At 28.8% G+C, this 21,635-nt stretch overlaps 2 protein-coding genes across 7 annotated transcripts; both read left to right on the top strand.

Moving 5' to 3' along the window:
- Window positions 1-840: 840 nt before the first annotated feature.
- On the top strand, window positions 841-12,770 carry LOC141538598 (uncharacterized). 2 transcript variants are annotated; one of them, XR_012481076.1, is made up of 2 exons: window positions 841-1,043; window positions 3,201-3,645. XR_012481076.1 is itself a non-coding variant. In XM_074260190.1 (2 exons), exon 2 carries the CDS (start codon window positions 10,414-10,416, stop codon window positions 11,311-11,313), a length of 900 nt encoding a protein of 299 aa, XP_074116291.1. In that variant the 5' UTR covers window positions 841-1,043; window position 10,413; the 3' UTR covers window positions 11,314-12,770. The 2 variants fall into 2 exon arrangements, 1 of the variants encoding a protein (XP_074116291.1); XM_074260190.1 differs by lacking the exon at window positions 3,201-3,645 and adding an exon at window positions 10,413-12,770.
- A 204-nt stretch (window positions 12,771-12,974) lies between these two features.
- Window positions 12,975-19,311, top strand: LOC141538599 (uncharacterized). 5 transcript variants are annotated; one of them, XM_074260194.1, is made up of 4 exons: window positions 12,975-14,009; window positions 17,989-18,181; window positions 18,285-18,429; window positions 18,641-19,311. In XM_074260194.1, exons 2-4 carry the CDS (start codon window positions 17,990-17,992, stop codon window positions 18,895-18,897), a joined length of 594 nt encoding a protein of 197 aa, XP_074116295.1. In that variant the 5' UTR covers window positions 12,975-14,009; window position 17,989; the 3' UTR covers window positions 18,898-19,311. The 5 variants fall into 5 exon arrangements, with proteins under 5 accessions (XP_074116295.1, XP_074116297.1, XP_074116296.1 ...); XM_074260196.1 differs by having other exon boundaries at window positions 12,975-13,501; XM_074260195.1 differs by lacking the exon at window positions 12,975-14,009 and adding an exon at window positions 16,304-16,590.
- Window positions 19,312-21,635: the final 2,324 nt, after the last annotated feature.

Raw genomic sequence — 21,635 nt, forward strand, 5'->3', positions numbered from 1 at the left:
TAATTGACAATTGAGTTCCAGATTTAAGACCTCAATTTCGCTCCGAAAAAAAAAAAAAAAAAAAAAAAAAAAGTTTAATTAATTATTCAACGAAAAAAGCTCTTTTTATAATTCAGGAATTTTCATTCAAATTTTCAATTAAAAAATAGTTTTTTCTAATCAGATAATTTTTGTTTGTTCCCTCGCCTAGGACTCGATCAAATTAATCGATCCGTTTAATTAAAAAAAAATTTGCAATTCCCTGCTCATGTTTTTTTGAAACCTCCAAAATTGCTAAAAAGTTATCCGTAACAATTGAAAACTGAAAACCCATTAACCCATCAGCCTGGAGGGCGTCGTAAAAATTATCTGCGCTTGTCAAGCTCCCGAGAAGCGACGGACCGGCACGAGCTTGCGCAAAGCTCTCCAACACAATAAAAGTTTTATCCTCGTCCTGGGTAAGCCGCTCCGACACACATATAACCGAGTACTCGTGTCCGAGCAATCGAGTAGAGTTCATACGGATGTAAACATTTAAAATAAATCTAGTAGTAGGTAGAAAAATTGCAACAACAAATCTCAACATGCCGGCCTGATCATGTAATTTATTATCATCTACTTGAGATAATAATTATTTATTACAAATTCATCAAGTAGTTCTAATAGTTGTAGTTAATAATATTAATTAATTAATTAATTAATTAATAATAATATTTAGTTATAATAATAATAATAATAATAATAATAATAATAATAATAATAATAATAATAATAATAATAATAATAATAATAATAATAATAATAATAATAATAATAATAATAATAATAATAATAATAATAATAATAATAACAATAATAGTAACCAGTGATAGAAGTGTTTTTATATGCTAATATATAAAATAAAATATTTAAAAACGATTACGGGTACGTGAGCTCAATAAAAGCAGTTTGACGCAACGGGAAAATCCATGGCTTGAAAGAGCCAACCAAGTAGAACGCGATTGACATCTACAAAGCCGTCGAAGAATAACTTTTTTTTACTTAAAGGGTTTCTATTCAGCCAGGTAATATCAATATATGAATGTATATATAGTCTACAATCCTTTTTTATAATTTCCTGATATTTTTAACAAATTATTAACAGTGATGATCCGAAAGTAAAAACTTGACATGAAAAAATTAACAAGTAAAATTATGTATTAATTATTTTTCATGGTTTATTTTATTTTCACCCCTCCCCCCCCAACCCAACGGTCCCCCTAATAATTAACAAAGCTTCCGGGGCTGGTGAACAAGGGCGCGACCTGTCAATATATTTACTAATTTATCATTGTTTTGAAAATGTAAACACCGAACATAGACGGTCAATGACTGACTTAGTTTGTGATAGTTTTGTTGGATTGAATTGTATTAGATTATATTAGGGCTTGCTATCTCCTCTAATAGTCCTTGGAAGTTGCGGCGTAGATATTTAGCGGGTACCCGGTATACGACCGACAATGTAAATAAAAGTGAGTGAGTTAATGCACGGACGTGTATGTATACGTGTGTATTAATAAATGATTTACCATTACCATTATCGCGAGTATGTAGGATATGTTAAGAGTAAAGAAATAAGGGAATAATAACTGTGCCATGGTAACATAAACTATTATTAGCAAATATGTCAGATTAAAACACTTTGTCGTGTGCTTAATGGTATTTATTACATTAGGGCTCTTTGATATTTAATTTATTCATGATATTAATTACAATAATAATAGTAATTTTAATTTAAAAATTTATTATTTTCTTTGAAATAAATATAAACATGATGAATTTATTTTCATAAATTTTCAAGATTCACATACGCAGAAAATTTACGCATATGCTTAAAAAGTACTTGCGGGTACTCAATTCAAGAAAAATTTTATTAATATTTTTATTCAATAATTATAGTGATGAAGATAATAATAATAATATTCATGCAAATGGGAGTAAACCGAAATGAAACCACTTGGTTATTTAATATTGATTGTAGATATAGTGCTCTGTTATTAAGTGCAATAGTAAATTTAACATTCACTTCTTCAATATCGAAATTTTAAATTCGGTTAAGTACCCAAGTTCATGATTACTTTACCATGGAAAATATTTTATTTTAATTAAAATTGTGTCAATTGAAAAGAGGTCGAGTGTTTTTCTTTTTTAGAAAAAGAACGATGAGCTTTGAATGTTTTTTTAAGCAACCTAGCTTAATTAAATAAAAATTGCTGGATTTAAATTTAAATTTTTTATTTTTATTAAACATGAAGAATTTTTTAAATCAAATATTCTGAAAATCTAAGCAGAATATTCATGAACATAAATATGTAACACATTTGAAGTGAAAAAGTGAAACATTTATTGTGAAATTTTCAGAATATAAAACAGAATAAAAAAACTCTTGGTGAGTGATCCAGTGAATAACAATGACCGAGAACATCTGAATATATATCCTACCCGCCAGTTAACATAATTAAGCTTGAACAGAGTCCATTACTTAGTCATAACATTTGGATCAGGCGTAGAAAAATTAAGATACAAGCATTCATCACTGGGGCTTAGGACTTAACTGCCCCATTTTTAATTCCATTATCTCTGAGCTTCAACCTAAATTTTGAGCTCCGTTCATGAATTGATAACAAGGAAAAAAAAATTTAATGAAATTACGGTCGACAAAAACTACACTGATAAAATTACCTTTTCTTATCTTGGGCTGAATTATTCTTAAAAGTATGTTACTGTAATATATAACATAAGTTTTTAAACAGAAAAAAAAAAATATTCTTTTTTTAATAAAAATTAAATTATATTTCTCGTGAGTTTTTTTAAAAAATTTCTCAAATAAATAAATATAGCGCATTTCTTTACCGTGGAGATGCAGGGTGATTTTGACCCTTCAAGCTATTGATTTTCTCAACGACTTTATGCTAAACGCTTTTTTGAAATTATTCTTAGTAAGACAATAGGTCAACCGTAATTCACAAGATTTATTTTCCCCACATGGAAATAAAAATAAAAAACAAGTTTAGTCACTGACCTCTCATTAATCAGACAAAGTACCGGCATTACAGTATATTAACAAACATTTCCAACCCGCATGATAGTGGTCAGTGATAAATAACTAATTCTGTCATCATTATATTATGTAGTACAAGTTTAGGAGAAATTCAAACTATTGTTTTTTTAATTACTCACAGATTGGCAACCGTCCAACATTTCTCCTATTGTTTCTCTCAACTCCTGGACGGAACTGTTATTTATTTCTGGCATGCTCGAGAATCCAAGGATATATTGCCGATAAAACTTACGACACTTTTTGCTCTTTTTTTTTTCTGATAAACCAACACAGAGATTGTAACTCTAACTCTGTTTTGAAAAACGAATTACTTTAAATTGAAAATATATTTTTATAAAAGTTACCTAAGTTTAAAATAACCTCAGCTCAATAGAATTAATCAGACCAGATATTACGCCATATGGTTAGATACCAACGTATTTATTATGAAAAAAAATTGTATGATGTGTAGTGAAATTTACTAGTATCATATTTATGCAGTTGAATATTCGAGTCCGGTCACTCGTTTTATTTTAATTTGAATATATTGCAGTAAATCAATCAACTCATGTAAAACTAATCCAGGTTTGAAGTTTGAGTGAGAGCTATTAATTAAACGGAAAAAAAAAAAGTTTCAATTCATTTACGGGTTCACGGGATGTAATCGGATGAAATATCTTTTTTTTTTTTTTTCTTTTATATTAGTTTACTTTTTTTTATTCGCATCACCAGTTAATAAAGTTTACTCATTGTTTCTCAACTATAAGTCTTTAACTTGTAAACAAGACTTTAACTTAGTTATTAAGTTTTCGTCTATTTTCCAAAAGTGCACGGAATTTTTTTATTTTACAATAGTTGATACGTTTAGGTTTTCAAAAATTGACCAATAAAAAAAAAAAAATAAAATAATGTGCTTTTCACATTTACAAAAAATTATTACAGAATATTTCACTCCTTGGAGTTTAAAATTAAAAAATTAAAAGAAACAATTGAAAAACTTTATAATAAAACAAAAAAAGTTTACTTTCTTTTTTTCTCTACAGCATAAAATCCTCCTGGTACAACCATCTATTAAAAGGACTCGGAAACAAAAGATAACTCTATATAAATTTTTAATAAATATTCTTTCACGTTGTAAAATAATGTAAAGTATAATATATAATAATAAACTTTACTACAAGCAAATTAAGGGTAATAAATAAAATCTCGATGCAGAAGAAAAAAAAATGAAAAAATATATAAAAAGAGAGGAGATAAAAAATGTCTTGTATTATGTATTACCTCGTTAATTTTAATCTTACATGCTAACTACTGAGGATCAATATAACCTGGAGAGGAAAATGGTTGTACAATAGGTCACTAAACAGGTGGTTGGTTGTATAATCGATTTGAGGGCCGATATTATCGAGGCTGGAACATTTAAAAGACATAAATGATGTGTAAGAAAATAAAGTTTTTTTTTTTTTCAGAGTATGTAAGCGCGAGGAAAATATGATTATTTATTTCTTTGATATTAAGGTAACAAACGGTGAGCCAACAAAATCCACACCCTCTGTCACGCAATATATGACAGCTTCATGTAATTATTCCTAGCTATTGTAGTACATTACCATAAATAATTGGCTGCATTTTTAATGTTAAAGTTCGAAGAATAAACAATTACTTCTTTTTCTGTCAGATCAGGAATAATTTAATTTGTAAATTCGTAATAAGTAGCCTAAAACCTAGATCGATATGTTAGCTTTTAAATCACAATTTTGACTTTGGACCATAAAAGGGGCCATAACAACTAAAATAATTGCTTTAAATGCAATTCTGACCACTCTAAATTGTTCCTCGGGAATTTTCCTACAAGATACGTTTGTGCTTTATATAGAAAAAAATTTTTTTTCAGAAGATATTTAGACTTGAACCAATTTCGAAAAATCGAAAATTAACAATTTTCACTTTGGACCATAAAAATTGCCATAACTCCCAAAATTATTGCTCTAAATGCAATTCTGACCACTTTAAATTGTTCCTCGGGAAATTTCCTATAGAAAACTTTGTGCTTTAAAAGTCTAAAAAAAATTTTTTTTTTTAATGTTTAATTTAAATATTGAAAAATTATTTTTTAAACTTTAATAATTTATATCAATACCACTAAATAATATCAACCGATCATCTGAATAATATCATCTGAAATAAAATGATTGCGGTATAAAAATTACAATTTCGTTGAATCGCATAAATTTACTGTGTTATTACTTGAAATGCTAGCAGTAAGTACTACATTAACAGAAGAAGGCTTTTAAATTGAGTTAACAATATCAATAAAGTTCCCCAGCATCCAGAAACCTTAAAGAAACTAAAGTAAAGCTCTTGGAACAGATTAGCCGCCAAATCGATATCATACGTTGAATTAAAAACTTAAATATTTATTCTGACAAACTTCTCAGTGGTTATAATTATTGTTATCATCAGCAAACCTTCGCCTTCAATTTACGATCTGTAATGACGCGCTCGACGCCGCCTAGAAATTTTAAAACTATACCGCCTCGAGTTACCTCTAATTCCGGCGGAAAACAAACTCGAGTTTGAACTTTGATGGAAATTAATAAATAGCTTTTCTCAAATCGGAGAAAGACGATTAATCTACAATTAAATTTACATTTACATTAACCTCGGTATGAAAAAATTCATGTCATTCCACATCTTTTTTCATTTTCCATCTGATATATATTTATCACAGAGTATCAATCTTTTTTATTACTGTTATTTTATCTTTTATCTGTATTTATATTCGTGATATTGCTCATAAACCAGATAAACGATAAAATATTTCATCGTGGACAAACAAAGGTCATATTTGTGTCATAAATACATTTAATTTCGTACAATAATCCTTTTGGATAATAATAATAATAATAATAATAATAATAATAATAATAATAATAATAATAATAATAATAATAATTAATAATAATAATAATGGCCTGCTGTGATCGCTAACCGTCTTGTTGTGCGGAGTGGTCCAGCAGTAACGGATGGAGCTCAGGCTGGGCCCTCGGTGAATCGAACTCCGGGGATAACCCCCCTGAGCATTTAATAACAAAATACTAATAATAATAATAATAATAATAATAATCATAAAATTTGATGCTTGTTCTTACGTAATCATTCATCATTAACTAATTAAAGTTTCACTCGGTTGAATGAACACAATAAAATCCAATAACAATATTACTGTATCTGTATCTAAAGAGAAGCTTTTGTTGGAATACTTGTATTTGACACTTGATTTGCTGTTCATGGCTCGGTAAACCGGCATAGATCCCTTGACAATTTATCCAATCCGATTAATTATTATAATAGCGGTCTTAATCGCTGATCATTAATCATTGATTTTATTCATATTGAGCACAATAGAAGCAAATTTAATAATAAAACTATTCGGAATTTAATATCAAGTACGAAATGCCTTAGAATATGAGTAGGCCTGATACCGAGAGCAGGATAGCTCGTGCAAAAGATTAATTATCGAATAATGTATACTTCTCAGGACATCAAATTGGCTCGATCACGTTCTGGTTCTTCCGACCGATTAATTTCATTAGTATAAGTGGATTGATGAACTCAAGGGTCTGTTTTCATACTGTGCTAGAGGGTAGATGCTAAGTAACCTTCGATATAGTAAATACAACATCCGGTTGAGAAAGATGCTCAGGATGACCATTAATTCTATTTCCTCGATGGCCCGACTTCTATAAGATTTTTAATTTTAATTAGCTGTGAATTTTTTTTAATATTACTTTTTCTTTAAAAAAGTTGAACGAAACGATTCAATAATCCAAAAACAATTCCTTCTGTAATGTATACTGGGCTTGTATATCATTAATAATATTACCTCGATAGATAAATAATTTCCCTAATACCTAGAGTACTTTCCCCATATGCTGTAAAATAAGATTAATTCATTCTAAAGCCTAGCAATTCATCCAAACTATTCTCTGCCTTTTTCCAAATTTACAATAAATTTATTTTTCTCCCCCATCCGATCAATATTTAGTTTTTAAACTTTAAAAAAATTACATAAAGTAATTCTGTCTAAAATTGGGCATAATTTTCGTGATCAAACGGGTAATAATTTTTCCACAGCAGAGAACTGTTTTCATAATTACGTTCCCGAGTGTTGGATCTACTAAATGGCTCTCATAATTAAAAAATTCTCATTATCGCAAACTCGGAACAGAATTAAAAATAGTATAAATAAATTTTATTGAAACTCGAGGACGAGTAATGAATTCACATATTTTTTTGCTTTTTGACTCGTTCTTTATTTGTTCAGGTCTAACTAACGTAGTTAGTCCAATAACAATAATAATCATAGAGTAAAGAATTGATAATTCGAAATTTTAATCAACGTAAAATCAACTCGATTTAACTAGGTTAGATCTGAAAGCTAAATAGAAGAGTTTTATTTATTTATTTTCTTTTTACTTCGCAATTCATGCAGGGCTTCATCTTATTACCGGTGGGTACTCTTTATTGTGAAGTACATGTAATGATCCCCGAGAAATATTTTCTCATGAGTATTATCAACATGCTGCTTAAAGTTAATGCTACTTGGAAATCCCTAATTGCTTTAATAACTAAGGCAGTTTATGGCTTTATAAATAATCCGTTCTTATTACGAATCATGAGTATTTGGAATTATTTATTCAAAAAATTCCGAATTAATTTACAAATCATTAAAATTTTACGGAATTCAAAAATTTTTCTGCTTAATTTAAGACAATGTTAATTTTTTCAGGGTGTCCTGAAGACATTCTTGATAAATATTTACCACCCTAACTTTTGGAATTTAATAAAAGCCCTTAATTAATCAACGAAAATATAATTAATGACCGAAGTGAATAATAAAGACTCGCGTGGTTAATAAAATAAAAACTCGCGGTAAAATGGATGTTTTGAATGAAATTCTCCAGGGTAGGTGCACACGTTGCGTTTGCGTTCTGTCAGACCAGACATGGAGGAAGCTTATTGATCGCCGCTGTATAACACAACCTGGCTCCAATGTATATAATCATTGTTTCTATACCGTACCGGTTCACGAAAGATCACAACAACATTATTTATATACTTTTGTTGCCAGGATAAATATTGTTCACTTAGGTCCCTCGTTTTATTTTATTTGAATTTAGATTTCCGTCTCTATTCGCTAGACTAAACTGTTTTTGGAAACGTTGGAAGCTTTCTTCAAATGATATTTAGATCTACCATTTGGTATTTAGTATAACGATGCATGCATGCCAAGGGTTTGTTTATTTCGAAATTAGTAGGACACGATCTTGTACATATATATGAATGTATACTATGTCTGCAGTAGTAGTCTGCTGAAATGCCAAGCCTCGAATAATAATAAGTTCGCACTTGTATTTGTGTGGTATTCATCAGACAATAGTCATGAAAACTTACTGAAAATGTGTAAGTTTGAGACAATAGCTAATGTAACTTGAAATCTATTCGAGCTGTCGGAAAGTTAAACATAGATGTTTGAATTGTTAATATATATGTGAGTATTCTAAGCCGGCCAAAATTTTGATAAAGTTTACGGATTTCAAACTTTCATTTCTTCGTGAATTTATAAAACATGAATTATTTAACTAGTTTCAAATCTTTTAATGTCAACAAAAATTTCAAAACAAAAAAAAAAAAAAAAAAAACTAATCACTCAAGTAATTCCAAAAATAATTAAACATACCTCACTTATTATAAAACTTTATCCTAATCCAATTTTTTCCTCAATTTTCATTTATCCCCCATACTTGAAATTGATTTTCCAATTACGCGGCTAATATCACATTCAATCGGCTTTTTTCCCATATAATACAATACTATCGTATCTAATAACAAGTAAATTTCCATTATATGATTTTTATAAAATAATGTCATTCAACAAAAAAGTCACCAGGCTCCGCATAAACGATATTCGATGTATCTTTTTCTATTTTTTGAATTGAAAAGTGGGTTGAGCTTTTATGCGAACACAAGTACCCTATTGTCTTTCAGGCGTGTATTAAATTTTCATATCCACGTCGATAGTCACATAATTGGGCTTTTAAAGCTACGTTTTAGATGTTTGGATAATTGTTCCGTATTTATGTGAATGTATTGATTAGCGCGAAAGTAATTCAATTGCTGCGTTGAACTATTGGCATATATTATATTATAATAGAGTTGAAGCGAATTGAAAAGGAATTTCCAAAACGGAAATCATAAGAGAATTAAAATATACGGAAATATATACATATTATAGAGCCACTAAAATTTTATAAATTGACACTATGAAATTAATGTTTGGTTTATTATATACTGCGTTCCGGACGACGACCGATAGCAAATAAGTTGAGGTTAAGATGATAGGATGAAAGCTGTATAATAGTCTATATAAAGTATGTTGTACGTGGCTCCGGACTATACTCAGGAATAAATAGGGCGACATAGCGCGTTTTCTTCACCCTATTTTATCTCTATATCTATCTAAATAACAGACCGCTTATCTACTCTCTCTTATGCTGAAACTCTATATAATACTGTATAGTAATGTGCAGGCAAATAACAACGGCACATAATTAAATAAAATAATAAAAAAAATTATCTAGAGGAAATAAAGGTCAAATTTGAAATCGATTAAATATAACACAAATACGTCTAGACAATCTTAATGGTATCGTTCTGCTTATATTTACTGAGGGAGATAAGTTTAGTATCATCCGATGAAAGTGCTATCTAATTTCATCCCCTTTGTTAAAAGTATGATACGCCGCTAATTGTAAATGAATGGTTCATTGTCTTGCAATTTCGTTATGATTACGATTTAATTTGCAGATATATTTATGGCCCTGTTTCATTTTCTCGAACACTGAGAAAGGAATTTAATAACTGTTGATGTATTTATTTCTTTAGAAACCTTAAACATCATTTATCAACACGACAAAGCTTATTATTTTTTAAGTTTTTTCATAAATTTCTCAAAAAAAAACTTCTCACAATTGAGTACAACAACTCAAAAATTCTAAAAAAACGTTTGAGCTTACTAAAACGAGCTTTTAAAAGGCAAATCCCGGAGTATCAAGGAGGCTACCTAAAAGCTTTCGTAAAAGGTAACAGAATAAAACATTCGTATATAATATAAATATAAATATAATCTATAATCTGTAATCTGTAATCTCTAAAACTGAATTCCAACGATGCATCCTGCAACGTAAAAAATAACAAACTACTCAGTCCCGATATATAAAAAAAAAATCTATAAAAATAACTGAATAATAAAAAGTGGTTACTGAGCAAGGTATTGTTTGCGGTGTTGCAGGATGCACGCGGTTGGATTGCACTCGGCGTTGGCCATCAAGCGTCAAAGAAACCGGCGAGATGAGCAGCGACGAGCCCGCGAGCGCCGCTACAGCGCGCAATCCGGGGAAAGCGGCCTGACGTCTCCTAGAGCCTCGACGGGGTCCTTGGACCGGCACCACCGGCATCGTCACGTGATTCAGCAACACCACGCCGGCCAGGGGATGGTCGACTCCAAGGTGGTCACCTCCATCGGTATGCTCCACATCGGAGTAGTCTTCCTCGTCCTGGGGGGCTTCCTCCTGGGCAGCGGACTCCTCCCGGGCGATCTGGCAACCTGGAGCTCGAAAGGCTCCGGTGGCTGGTGGAACGAGCTGGTCGCCACCGGTCTCTTTGCAGTTGTCGTCGGAATCTTCCTGATTGTCTTGAACCGCGTAATTGCAAAGCGGGAAGAAGACGACCTAGAGGAGTACGTCCAGAGACAACTCACCAGGTCCAGGTCCGGTCACAGGCTCGAGAGGGACGTAGAAACCGGAGGACTCACCACTAGACATGCCAGGAAAGCGAAGCAGCTTAGGAAAATGACCTCCCTCAGCTCGATCGAGCTCCAGAGCGAAAAAACCACCAGCTCTCCCCCTAGAAGTCCTCCTCCCGCGTACTCCCCGCCACCAGTTGCAAATGGGGACCACTCGGTCCAGCCGCCACTCTTTTTGGAGCAGATCACCGAGGAAGAGATCATCAGCGACAGGCTGGAAACCTCGACTACCAATAGTCTCAGTCCGGGGTCGCCCAGCGAAACCAGAGAGCTACTGCGCAATAATTCTCGACACTCTAAGCTTAATGGCACTCACACCCCCCAGCACAACCACAATTATCACCATCACGACGAGCATCCTCCGATTTACGTTTCTGCTAGGAATTAATTAATTCATTAATTAATTGTTTAAGGGTTTTAATAAGCACCAGACGGAAAAGGTTATTTAAGTTATAAAGAAAGATTTTGATTGGTATAGTTATGATAGGTAAGAATAGTGAATTACAAAGATGTTGATTGCGAACACCAAATTATTATTATTATTATTATTATTATTATTGTTTTTGTCTAAAGATTATTTATGCTCGATTGTTTATTGTAGTTATTATTATTATTATTATTATTATATGTATAGTTATTGTTAATCTTTATACTTTGATATTTTAGCGAAAGTTCAATCATTTATCGATAATTGCACCCGTAGGATTTAGTTAATTGTACACGTAATTAATATTTTTAATACTAATGATAGTTCGCGGTTATAGTTAGTTAGTTGATTATTACTTTGATTGCCAATTTAGTTCTCAGAAGATCAACGACTATTAGCAATTACGCCGAGATAAATCATGTAATTTGGTAGTTTTTTATAGGAGTAATTAAATTAATTATCGGTGAAGAAATTTTTTGATATGATTTGTCATTTTTGATCGTCCTGATATTCTATCTTTGATCCCCTATATTTTGTATTTGATTGAAATGGTGTTAAACATCTCCAACAGATGGCGCATGACCACTAAATCGTCTCCTTACAATTTTTGTTCAATACTAAAATTTAACTATACCATACCATAAAATTTTTTCACGGATATTATTAATTAAAAAACGAAAAATGATAAAATTTTAGAAATTACAATCTCTAAATAATTAAAATTACAATCAAAATTTCTACTTATATAAAAATAACTTGAATTTTTATGAAAGTTAATCAATGTCAGTATTTTGTTGCTTACGCGTATTCTGTAAAAGATCTAAAGTAATATAAGAGCTCATTGATCATCAGTGACATATCGTCGATACAAGTAATTCAAAGAGATATTATATAAAAAGAATATTATATACATAAATAATATTCGCTTATATTTTCAGCAGAGTACAGATAAAAATCAATACATCTATTATATATCGTAACCGATAATAATAATAATAATAATAATAATAATAATAATAATAAATATACGAAAACGATTTAAATACAGACGTGATTGACGGACCAAAGCAAAAGTTGCAAAATTATCACCAGCAACAATATATAATAAAATATATAAAAAATCTTAAAAGTTTAAATAAAATAAACGAAGCTATCACAAATATCACTTGCAACTTGCAATCGCATTTTTTAAATAATAAATTCTTTATATAAGTATATTGAATATTAAATATACAATTATAGGTTAATTTACTATTATAATTATAATACCAATAAGCCAAATATATACTCATCTTTACACAGATTTTACATCGATGTCGAATGGATTTAAATAATTATTTGCGTGTTTCGTCCTCTGAATAAATAGCCGGGATCGATTACAAGTCTAATAATTATTTGGATTACGCAAGTCTGCTCAGAAATATATACATCTATTATTTATCATTTATATATATTATATTAGATCATAGAAAATAAAAATTATAAATTGTTTACAATCTTATCTTAATATATATATATATATATATATATATATATATATATATATATATATATATATATATATATATATATATATATATATATAAATCTCATCTGATTAAAAAAGAGAATTAAAAAGAATTTCTCCGTGTTAAACGCCCATAAGAGAAAGAATTGGAAGGATTAGATATCATTAAAAATGATTAAAAATCAAGTTATTTCAAATTCTTTTGAATCCTTTTGTTTTATCAGGATCCTGTCACGATGTTTGTCCGCGATGGACTCCTAAACTACTTAACCGATTTTAGTTATTTTTTCGTTTAAATGAGTGTGTTTGTTCCAACTTGAGAGATAGGATAGTTTTCATTTGAATTCATGGTTGCAACATTTATTAATTAACAATAAAATGATTACTTATGTTGATTATTGTTATTAATTGTAAGTTTCATAAGTCTGAAACAGATGGCGCCTTACGGTTAACTGTAGTACTGCCTGACATAAATATATCATAAATGGCGGTACATTTTAATTCAAATTTTCTCAGTGTTGTGCACGTTTTCTAAATCACTCAGCCACAGCAACGTGTGGCCGGGTCGCTAGTATTATATTATATATAATATAAGTATACACGTTTAATAATATTTAAGCTAGTGAATTAATATTATTAAAAGTACATTCCAATTTTTAATACCTCGAATTATTTGTGTTATAGCTTAAGCCTTTGAGAAATTCTCTGAAACTTTTTTTTTATTATAATTTAAATTTATTTGTTTGTTTTATTTTAGTAAAATAAATTCATGTAGATATTCTGATATCAATTTCAATTTTCGAATAAAAAATTCCATCAAGAAAACCTTTTATTAAGATTACAGATAAAGTACCTGGTATTGATCTAGGTAAAAGGAAGGGATAAAACGGACATTTAATTTTTCGGGAATCATGATTTTCTATAAAATATTCAACTGAATAATCCGGGATAAATTTTTTTTTTTTCAATTCATCTTAAACCAAATTAAGAATTCTTTTTGTTAAATAAAATTTATATTGTTCCTGAGAATTTCTCGAAGAAATAAAATTGTGCTCGGGCGCTACTATTCTGTGATGTAAAAAAAAAAATAAATCAATTCACATATACAAGCTAAGTGAAATCCTTCAAATAATCTTATTCTGTAAAAAAAGTATTATTTTTTATTATTATTATAAAATATTACGCACATAGTAGTAACATACACATGAATAGAAAAAAGGAACATAATACATGCGTTTGCATTTGAAATGCATAAAACGGCAATTTTATCTGAATTTTCTGCATAAAAGAAAGAGCTGTCAGTTAAAAATGAACTTTTCAGATCTTTAATTTCATTAAAGTGCCTTTTTTATAATTTTATTTCATTTATGTCACTCCATTTATTATCCAACACTTTTAATATTTCTATTAATATTTTAAAGTCTCTGCGAAATGTCTAAACGCGAACATTTTGGATCTTTAATTAATTACCTTTTTTAAAATCGAGATTTAATTAAGCGCATGACCTGAATTTCGGGAACACTCCGTTATATACATATTTAAGTATTTATGCGAAGAAATTCTAATAAATATCTCTGAGTTGACAAAAAAACTAATTATTTGCTAATGTTATGTTTGCAATAATTATTTTTTTTTTAGACAAATTAATTTCTTATCATTAAATTCATTGCATTCGATAAAATAATATCAGTGAAAATTTTTAAATAAATAATGAGTTTAAAATTGAATTACGAAAAATTTAAATAGAGTTATTTTATAAAATTATTTCAGTATATAACACTGTCGTCAGCTCATCAGCAATGTTTATTTTAAAATGTGATGTGAATGAAACCGATTATTTAATATTTATAAAAATAAATCTTGCGTGATATACTTGTATGCATATAATGTTTAATATTTAACATTTAATTCAATAATCATTAAGTGAAGTAATTTAGAACTTTAAGCATGAGCAGAAAGGTAATGATTTATCGGGAAAATAACTCTAAGTTACACAAAAGTAACAAAATTAAGAACATATAATGAATCTTGGCTAATTTAATAAACATAATAAATAATAACGTAATAGTTATTTATAATCTCAAAACTTACATGTAATTATATTAATAATTAATATTGTAATATTGTAATTGTAATAGTAATTTATTAATATTTCTAATAAGCTTTCTTATTGTATTCAACTTTATTCTATCACTTAAATATTTGACGCACGAATTTTCGAGAATAAACTTTATTAACGCTCCTTAAATATTTTTTAAATTATTATCCATTAATGTTATATTAAATATTTACAGCAATCGCAAAAATTTTCGAAAGGTAAAATTAAGACGGTTAAATATTTACGGTAGAAGAGATAAGAAACTATAATGCTCCTTAAATTTAACGAAAAGAGATTTCTCTCCGAGAATTTTATTTTTCTGCTAAGAAACACAAGAACAGTTTCTCCAATACGAAGAATTGATTACCTCAAGCCCTACTTGACTTTACAGACAGAAGCTTTAAGTGATTGAATCCCGTGTTATCTTTTGCCAATATCATTATTAATACATATTCTTGAAAAATATAATGAGTAACCAATTCAAATGTAAATCTATGTTACATAAATTTATCTAATTTATTTTTACAAAACTTATTTTCCTCAGAATTTTTATTGAAATTTTTTTCAATATAAAAAACCCTTATTTCGTTCATTTGAGTCGATTTTATTTCGCCTTGAATTTGTTTCGTTTGAATCTCCTAATTTTAGATAGAAAAAAAAATTTAATCCGACCTCACTTTAAGAAAGGTTAAATTTGGATCCGGACAATTCTATTAAGATGAAACGAAAAAATCAGCTGAATTTAAACTTATCCTTTAGAAATAAATTTATTTTAATTATAATACACTCAATAAATTTTCTAACAAAAGTATAAGCTCTTGATAAAGAATAGCAGGGAGAAAAATTTATGTAATTCTAGCAACACATGGCAGTAGAGCAATAATGCCCTTTTGAATAAGACACCTACGTCCTTAACATTTTCAGTCACGCATTACTTAAATAAAAGAATCTACAGCCGTTAATTTTTATATTTATCAGAAAATCAATAACCTAGTGATTCACTTTTGCTGTCCTGTATTTTTATAAATTTTAAATTGAATTAAATAACTTCTAAAATATTTTTAAAACAATGAATGACTTTAATTTCCGATTGAGGTGAATATAGATCATCAAAGTGTCGACCGAAATAATACATTTAATTTTGTTATTAGTATCACGCTCTGAATTTTCTATAAAATATTATATTACCTGTTCTTTATTCAATTACGTGAGCGAAATTTGTGATAAATTTAATAATTCTCCTCCAAGTTATTCTATTAATAGAAAATAATAATTTTATATTTAATTATTGTGTGCATTTTTTTAAACAAGCCAAGATATATTTATTTCTTTGAGAAAGTAAAATTAAAAGAAGAATTAATTTCGTTTACAGTGAGCCTTCTGTTGAAGTTAGCAGTGACAATAAAAGACTTATTAGCAGAACAAACCCCAGCTTTGTATTAATTCAAAGTAGAATCAAACGTTCGCTCTGAAAATAATTCCTTATGTAAAGCAAGTTATTGGTGTAAGAAGAAAGCTTCATTTGAATTATAATTTCCAGACTTATAAGTTTAATCTTCATTAGACTTAGGCTTCGCATTCACCCACTGTTTGAATTTGTATTTTGCTTTATTACAATAATTACTTTTTGAAGGTATGTCAAAAAAAAATATTATAAAAATAAAACCACCGAGAAATTAATTTTTTATAAAGTTCAACAAAATAAAATATAAAGATGGAATAATTTTTTAATAAAATTATTTCACCACTTAATGCAACGGGTGGATAAGTCTTGAACATTTTCTGGACCAGAAAAAGCGCTTTTACGAGCTTTTGATCTCAATAAAGCTTTAAATTGTATTAATTTATGCATAATGTTTTTAAAATTCATATTTTACTACTCGAGAAAAATAAATGCAGGCAACATCTGTAATTGCAATTGCTAAAGTAATATTTTTATTGGAAAAGTAAAATAATAAACGAGAATACTTATTAATTTTCAAACTTTTTTAATTTAAAGCGTCAATTGTCAATTGCTTACTCCTTCGTACTTGTTTATATTGTTTAAAATGTGAAATAAGCGAAGCTTGTTTAATTTTAGCTCGAAAGTTTCACAAGTTTTAAAGTCCAGAGAATTTCAGAGAGGAATTTATTGAGCGAATAAAAAAAGGACGAAACTTTAAAGGGCGATTATTTTAAAACTAAAAAATTAACTTTTTCGTTTGAATTTATAAACAATAAAGGATTGATTGCTGCTTAGAATTTAGTTTTGATAATTATGTTAAAATGAAATTAAAATATTTAATTACTTTTGAAACTAGCGTCGGTACTCGAGAATCGATTAATTTATTTGGGCAACAATTTTAATTTATTTAAACTTTATATTGAATAATAAACGAGGATTTGAAAATTTTAATGAGTTTGCGTGCTGTTTTCATTGAAAAAAATTTAAATTCTTTTATCATCATGATAAAAAAAAAAAAAAGAGCGTGATGTTCTGGAAATTATTCCAGTAATTAATCCAATGAGTATAATTGAGTATGATAAATGATAAGAAAAAAAATGCACGCCGGCGTACAGCATTATTATCATTATCATAATCATTAGTACTAAAAAGCTCTGATAGCAAAATCTAGTCTTTTAAAATCCTTTTACCCTTGATTTTACAAAGGCAGTGTAGTAAATACTGGAAACTGGATATCATAGAAGTACCATAGAATCCATGGGACAGAAAGCTTGGAGGTCTTTGCCTGAGGGACTGAGCTGGCTGTACGCGGGTCTGGAACCAAGCTGGTGGGTGGCGGGAGCGGGATCATAGTGACGTATCGACCGCGCGAGGGTCATTCGAGGTCACTAAAGTTCACAGCGCGTTAGTTCACGAACCTGTACTAGCAGAAATAACCAAACGTTGCATCACACCATTGTATCATTACCCTGCAGAAGCAGAAGCAAAAAGCAATGATCACTATCTTGGTCAAATGTCTGCTATGATCATGATAAAAAATTAAAAATATTTTTATTTGAAAATATTAATGTTTTGATTTAATTTCAGGATGATTGGAGCAATGCCAGCGGTGGCTGTGCGCCATGAACGCAGGAGACAAGAGAAAAGGTTGAAACGTCCGAGCCAGCTATATCTCGGCGGACAATGGTTGCCTCCTCTCCAAGGTTCTCCGCCAACTCCCAGCCCTCATGGACAAAATAGCCATCTTGATCCTCTCCCTGAGCTTTATCTCTGTGGCAAGGCAAGGTTTTTTTTTTTTTTTTTTTTTTTTACGGAGAGTGATGACCTACTTTTAAATATTAATTTAATAACTAATATTATTAATCAATTAATTCTGATCTCAGATATCGGGGCTTCATGCAGTAGTAATTTGTTTACTATTGGGCGCCATAGTCTTGGTAGTTGGTCTAGTTCAACTGGCGCCCGGAGCAACGACCACAGACCACAGACTCATACTGCTCATAGCTGGCGCTACTATACTCATTTTAGGTAAGATACTCGTCAACCATCACTAATAAAATTTTATAAATTTTAAGAGTCATTTACCCTCTTTTGACCGCCACAAATTATCGAGAATTAATTTTAATTTTAAAATTATATTCTTGGTTAATAATTTATAGAAAGATGTAATTAGATATCGATTAAAATTTGTGACGGTCACATGAAAAAAAATGAAAAATAAAATTTGAACTTTTCTCAGGGATAATTCTCGCCGGCGTGAGGTGTTACGTCCTGCACTGCATGCCTTTACCAACAGATTCTCCAGTGGCGACGCCATTACCGCCTCCCAATACAGCAGATCAATCGTCAGTCGCGAAAGGAACTCTCGACTTGTTGGTAGGACACGAAAACCCCCCAGAGACCGAACAAATGATCCACCACCATCAACATCACCGTCACCACGGAAACCACAAAGAAAAGCGCTCGTCCCAAAGTTCCGATGTCGAAAAAGCCTAAGTTACTTCCTAACTCACAATCAGTATTTCCTTTTAATCATTAATCAACTCATTGGTCGGTAAATTGTTGGTTCTGTTTTTGACAAATGTCCTCACTGCAATCACGGGTAATACTAAAGTAAAATTGTACGCAGTTTTATAATAGACCGCCAAAAAGCTTGTACTTAAGTCCTTCAATTTAATTCTACAATTTAAAAACTGAATTTTAGCGAGTGTTCAAAATATTTAAAAGAAAGCTGATAAGAACAAAATAAACGGATAAATATAATAAAAAAACAGCTGATAAATATATTATTGAAGGCATGAGAAATATTAAAAGTCAGCAAACTGGCTAAATTTAAATTAAAATATATAAAACGGCGTCGCGTCGTTTCTTTTAACTTTTATAACTTTCTATACACTTATAAATTATAAATATTAATATTGATATGTTATACACACACACATATATATATATATATATATATATATATATATATATATATATATATATATATATATATAAATATAAATATATTTATGTATTCTTTGCAGAGTGTGGTATTTTATTTGTCTGCATGTATATTGTGTATATTTGTCTGTATTCTAAATATATATTATATATATTGATGAGAGTTCAAATAATATTAAATAAATTATAGTCGATAAAAATGGCGCGTAAGTTTAAATTTTAAAGTTCGTTTTTTAAAATTATAAATCAAATGTTGAGTTTCTATTATCGATGTTCGATTACCGAGCACTTTTTTTATAATAAAAATTTAACGATGTATAAATATTGTAACTTGTAGAAATTTTAATGACCGTTGATATTTTTTAAAATATTTACTTCGGTTCAGTTTATTGAAAATTTTAGTGAGGAATAAAGTACCGTCACAGAGCCTGCGCACGCACGAAATTGGTTCCGTACCAGAATAAATGGGTGTGAAAAATTTATAGGAATACTACTGACGTTTTACCATTATGAAGGTTCAATTTTTTCTCGGTACTTTGTTCTTTTTGAAAAAATATTTAACGATAACGATGAAAATGTAGACATCGATTACAAAACATAAAAAAGATAAATTTTAACATATATAAATACATGTATATATTTTATTCCTTAAATTAAATTTACGTAATATTTAAACAGATATTTTAAATGAAATCTTTCATATATTATTCACTTTTATGACATACGTTCGACTACTATTTGGGTCCACTTTCTTATATAATAAAAATGTTATATCGATGTTAGAAATTATTTCCGTGAAAATTTATAAATTCTACTATTATTATCACAGACAAATTAAATATTTTACAAATTTTATTACCCAAAAAAAAATGTTTTAATTGCATTTTAATATTAAAATTATTATCGAGGTCCGTATAAAATTTCATAAACCTTGAAATTTTTAGTTAAATTTTGAAAAAAAATCTATAAAGTAGAATGAATAAATTTTCACTGGTTATTTAAATGATTTTATTGTAAAACAATATATAAATACAAACAAATAATTAAACGAAGGTGATTGAACAAAAAAAAAAAAATCATAAAATTATGACCGTATTGAGCAGTGATATAAAATAAAGATTTAATTATACGTAAAATATAAAATTATAGTTAAATATAAATAATATATAATAATAATTGCATATATTAGTTAATTCTCAGATATGAGTACCAATTAACGTTAATAATTTTGAAAAATCTCTAACGCAAGCAAACAAAAATATTATTAAAATAAAAACTGTATAAATAAAATGTGTAAATTGTTGACGCCTGCTACGCCATTTTGTGATTACGAGTTGATCTAAATAAATCACGACAACTTATGATTTTTTTACAACATTTTTAACGCTTTAAGCTCAACTGTGGATAATATTAAAATAAAAAAGACCAAGTATTATCTATTTAAAAAATTTTAAACATACGTATATTTATTTCTTTATCGAGGAATTAAGCATTCGTTGAAATTAAATATTTAAGTGTCCTGTAAACTATTTAACTTAATTATTCAAGGACATTGTTTAGTAGAATTGTAAAATTCTTGCTTCTGAATTTTTTGAATATCTTACGAGTTGTATTTAGACTAACGCAATAACTTCCATACTTCTCGTCTTATTGCTTCCGTACTTCATTATTTTGCTATCATATGTACTTGATAATCTTAAGATTTGATATGTGTACAATTGTTTACTTATATTTCAAATATTTCTAAAATATTTTTATATTTTATATTTCTTTTATCGAATGGATTGTAATCCTTTTTTAAATTTATTGTGCAATTGTAGGTAATTATTCCAAAAATTTGAGATCTTCCACGATAGTTGGATAATTTTGACAATTTATACAGCAGTCAAAAAAATATTTTAAAATTATTAAGTTTATTTTTCAAAGAGTGATATTGCTGGAAAAAATTTTTAAAATGAAAAATAATTTGTTTATTAAGAAAATTGTGTGAGATCTCTTTAATTAAAAAGACTGAGCTTGAAAAGGCTGTAAATTAATAATAAAACCTAAGTTGCACAATAAATTTTTAGTTTTAATTATTTTTAAAAATATTTAAATATAATAATTATTTAATGTTAATTACTCTTAATGTCCAAACGATAATATATTTTTATATTTTGTATTTAATATGATTTATTACCAAAATGTTTTTTTTTTTTTTTTTTTTTTTTTTTTTTTTTTTTACGCTCTGACATCTATTTTGCACTTATTTATTAAATTTTATTATTGTGAATCAAATTTAATATGGA

This window comes from Cotesia typhae, unplaced genomic scaffold (assembly GCF_013202065.1).
Source record: "Cotesia typhae breed Kobodo isofemale line unplaced genomic scaffold, CoteBio_Ctyphae contig_22, whole genome shotgun sequence".
Classification (NCBI taxonomy): Eukaryota; Metazoa; Arthropoda; class Insecta; order Hymenoptera; family Braconidae; genus Cotesia; species Cotesia typhae.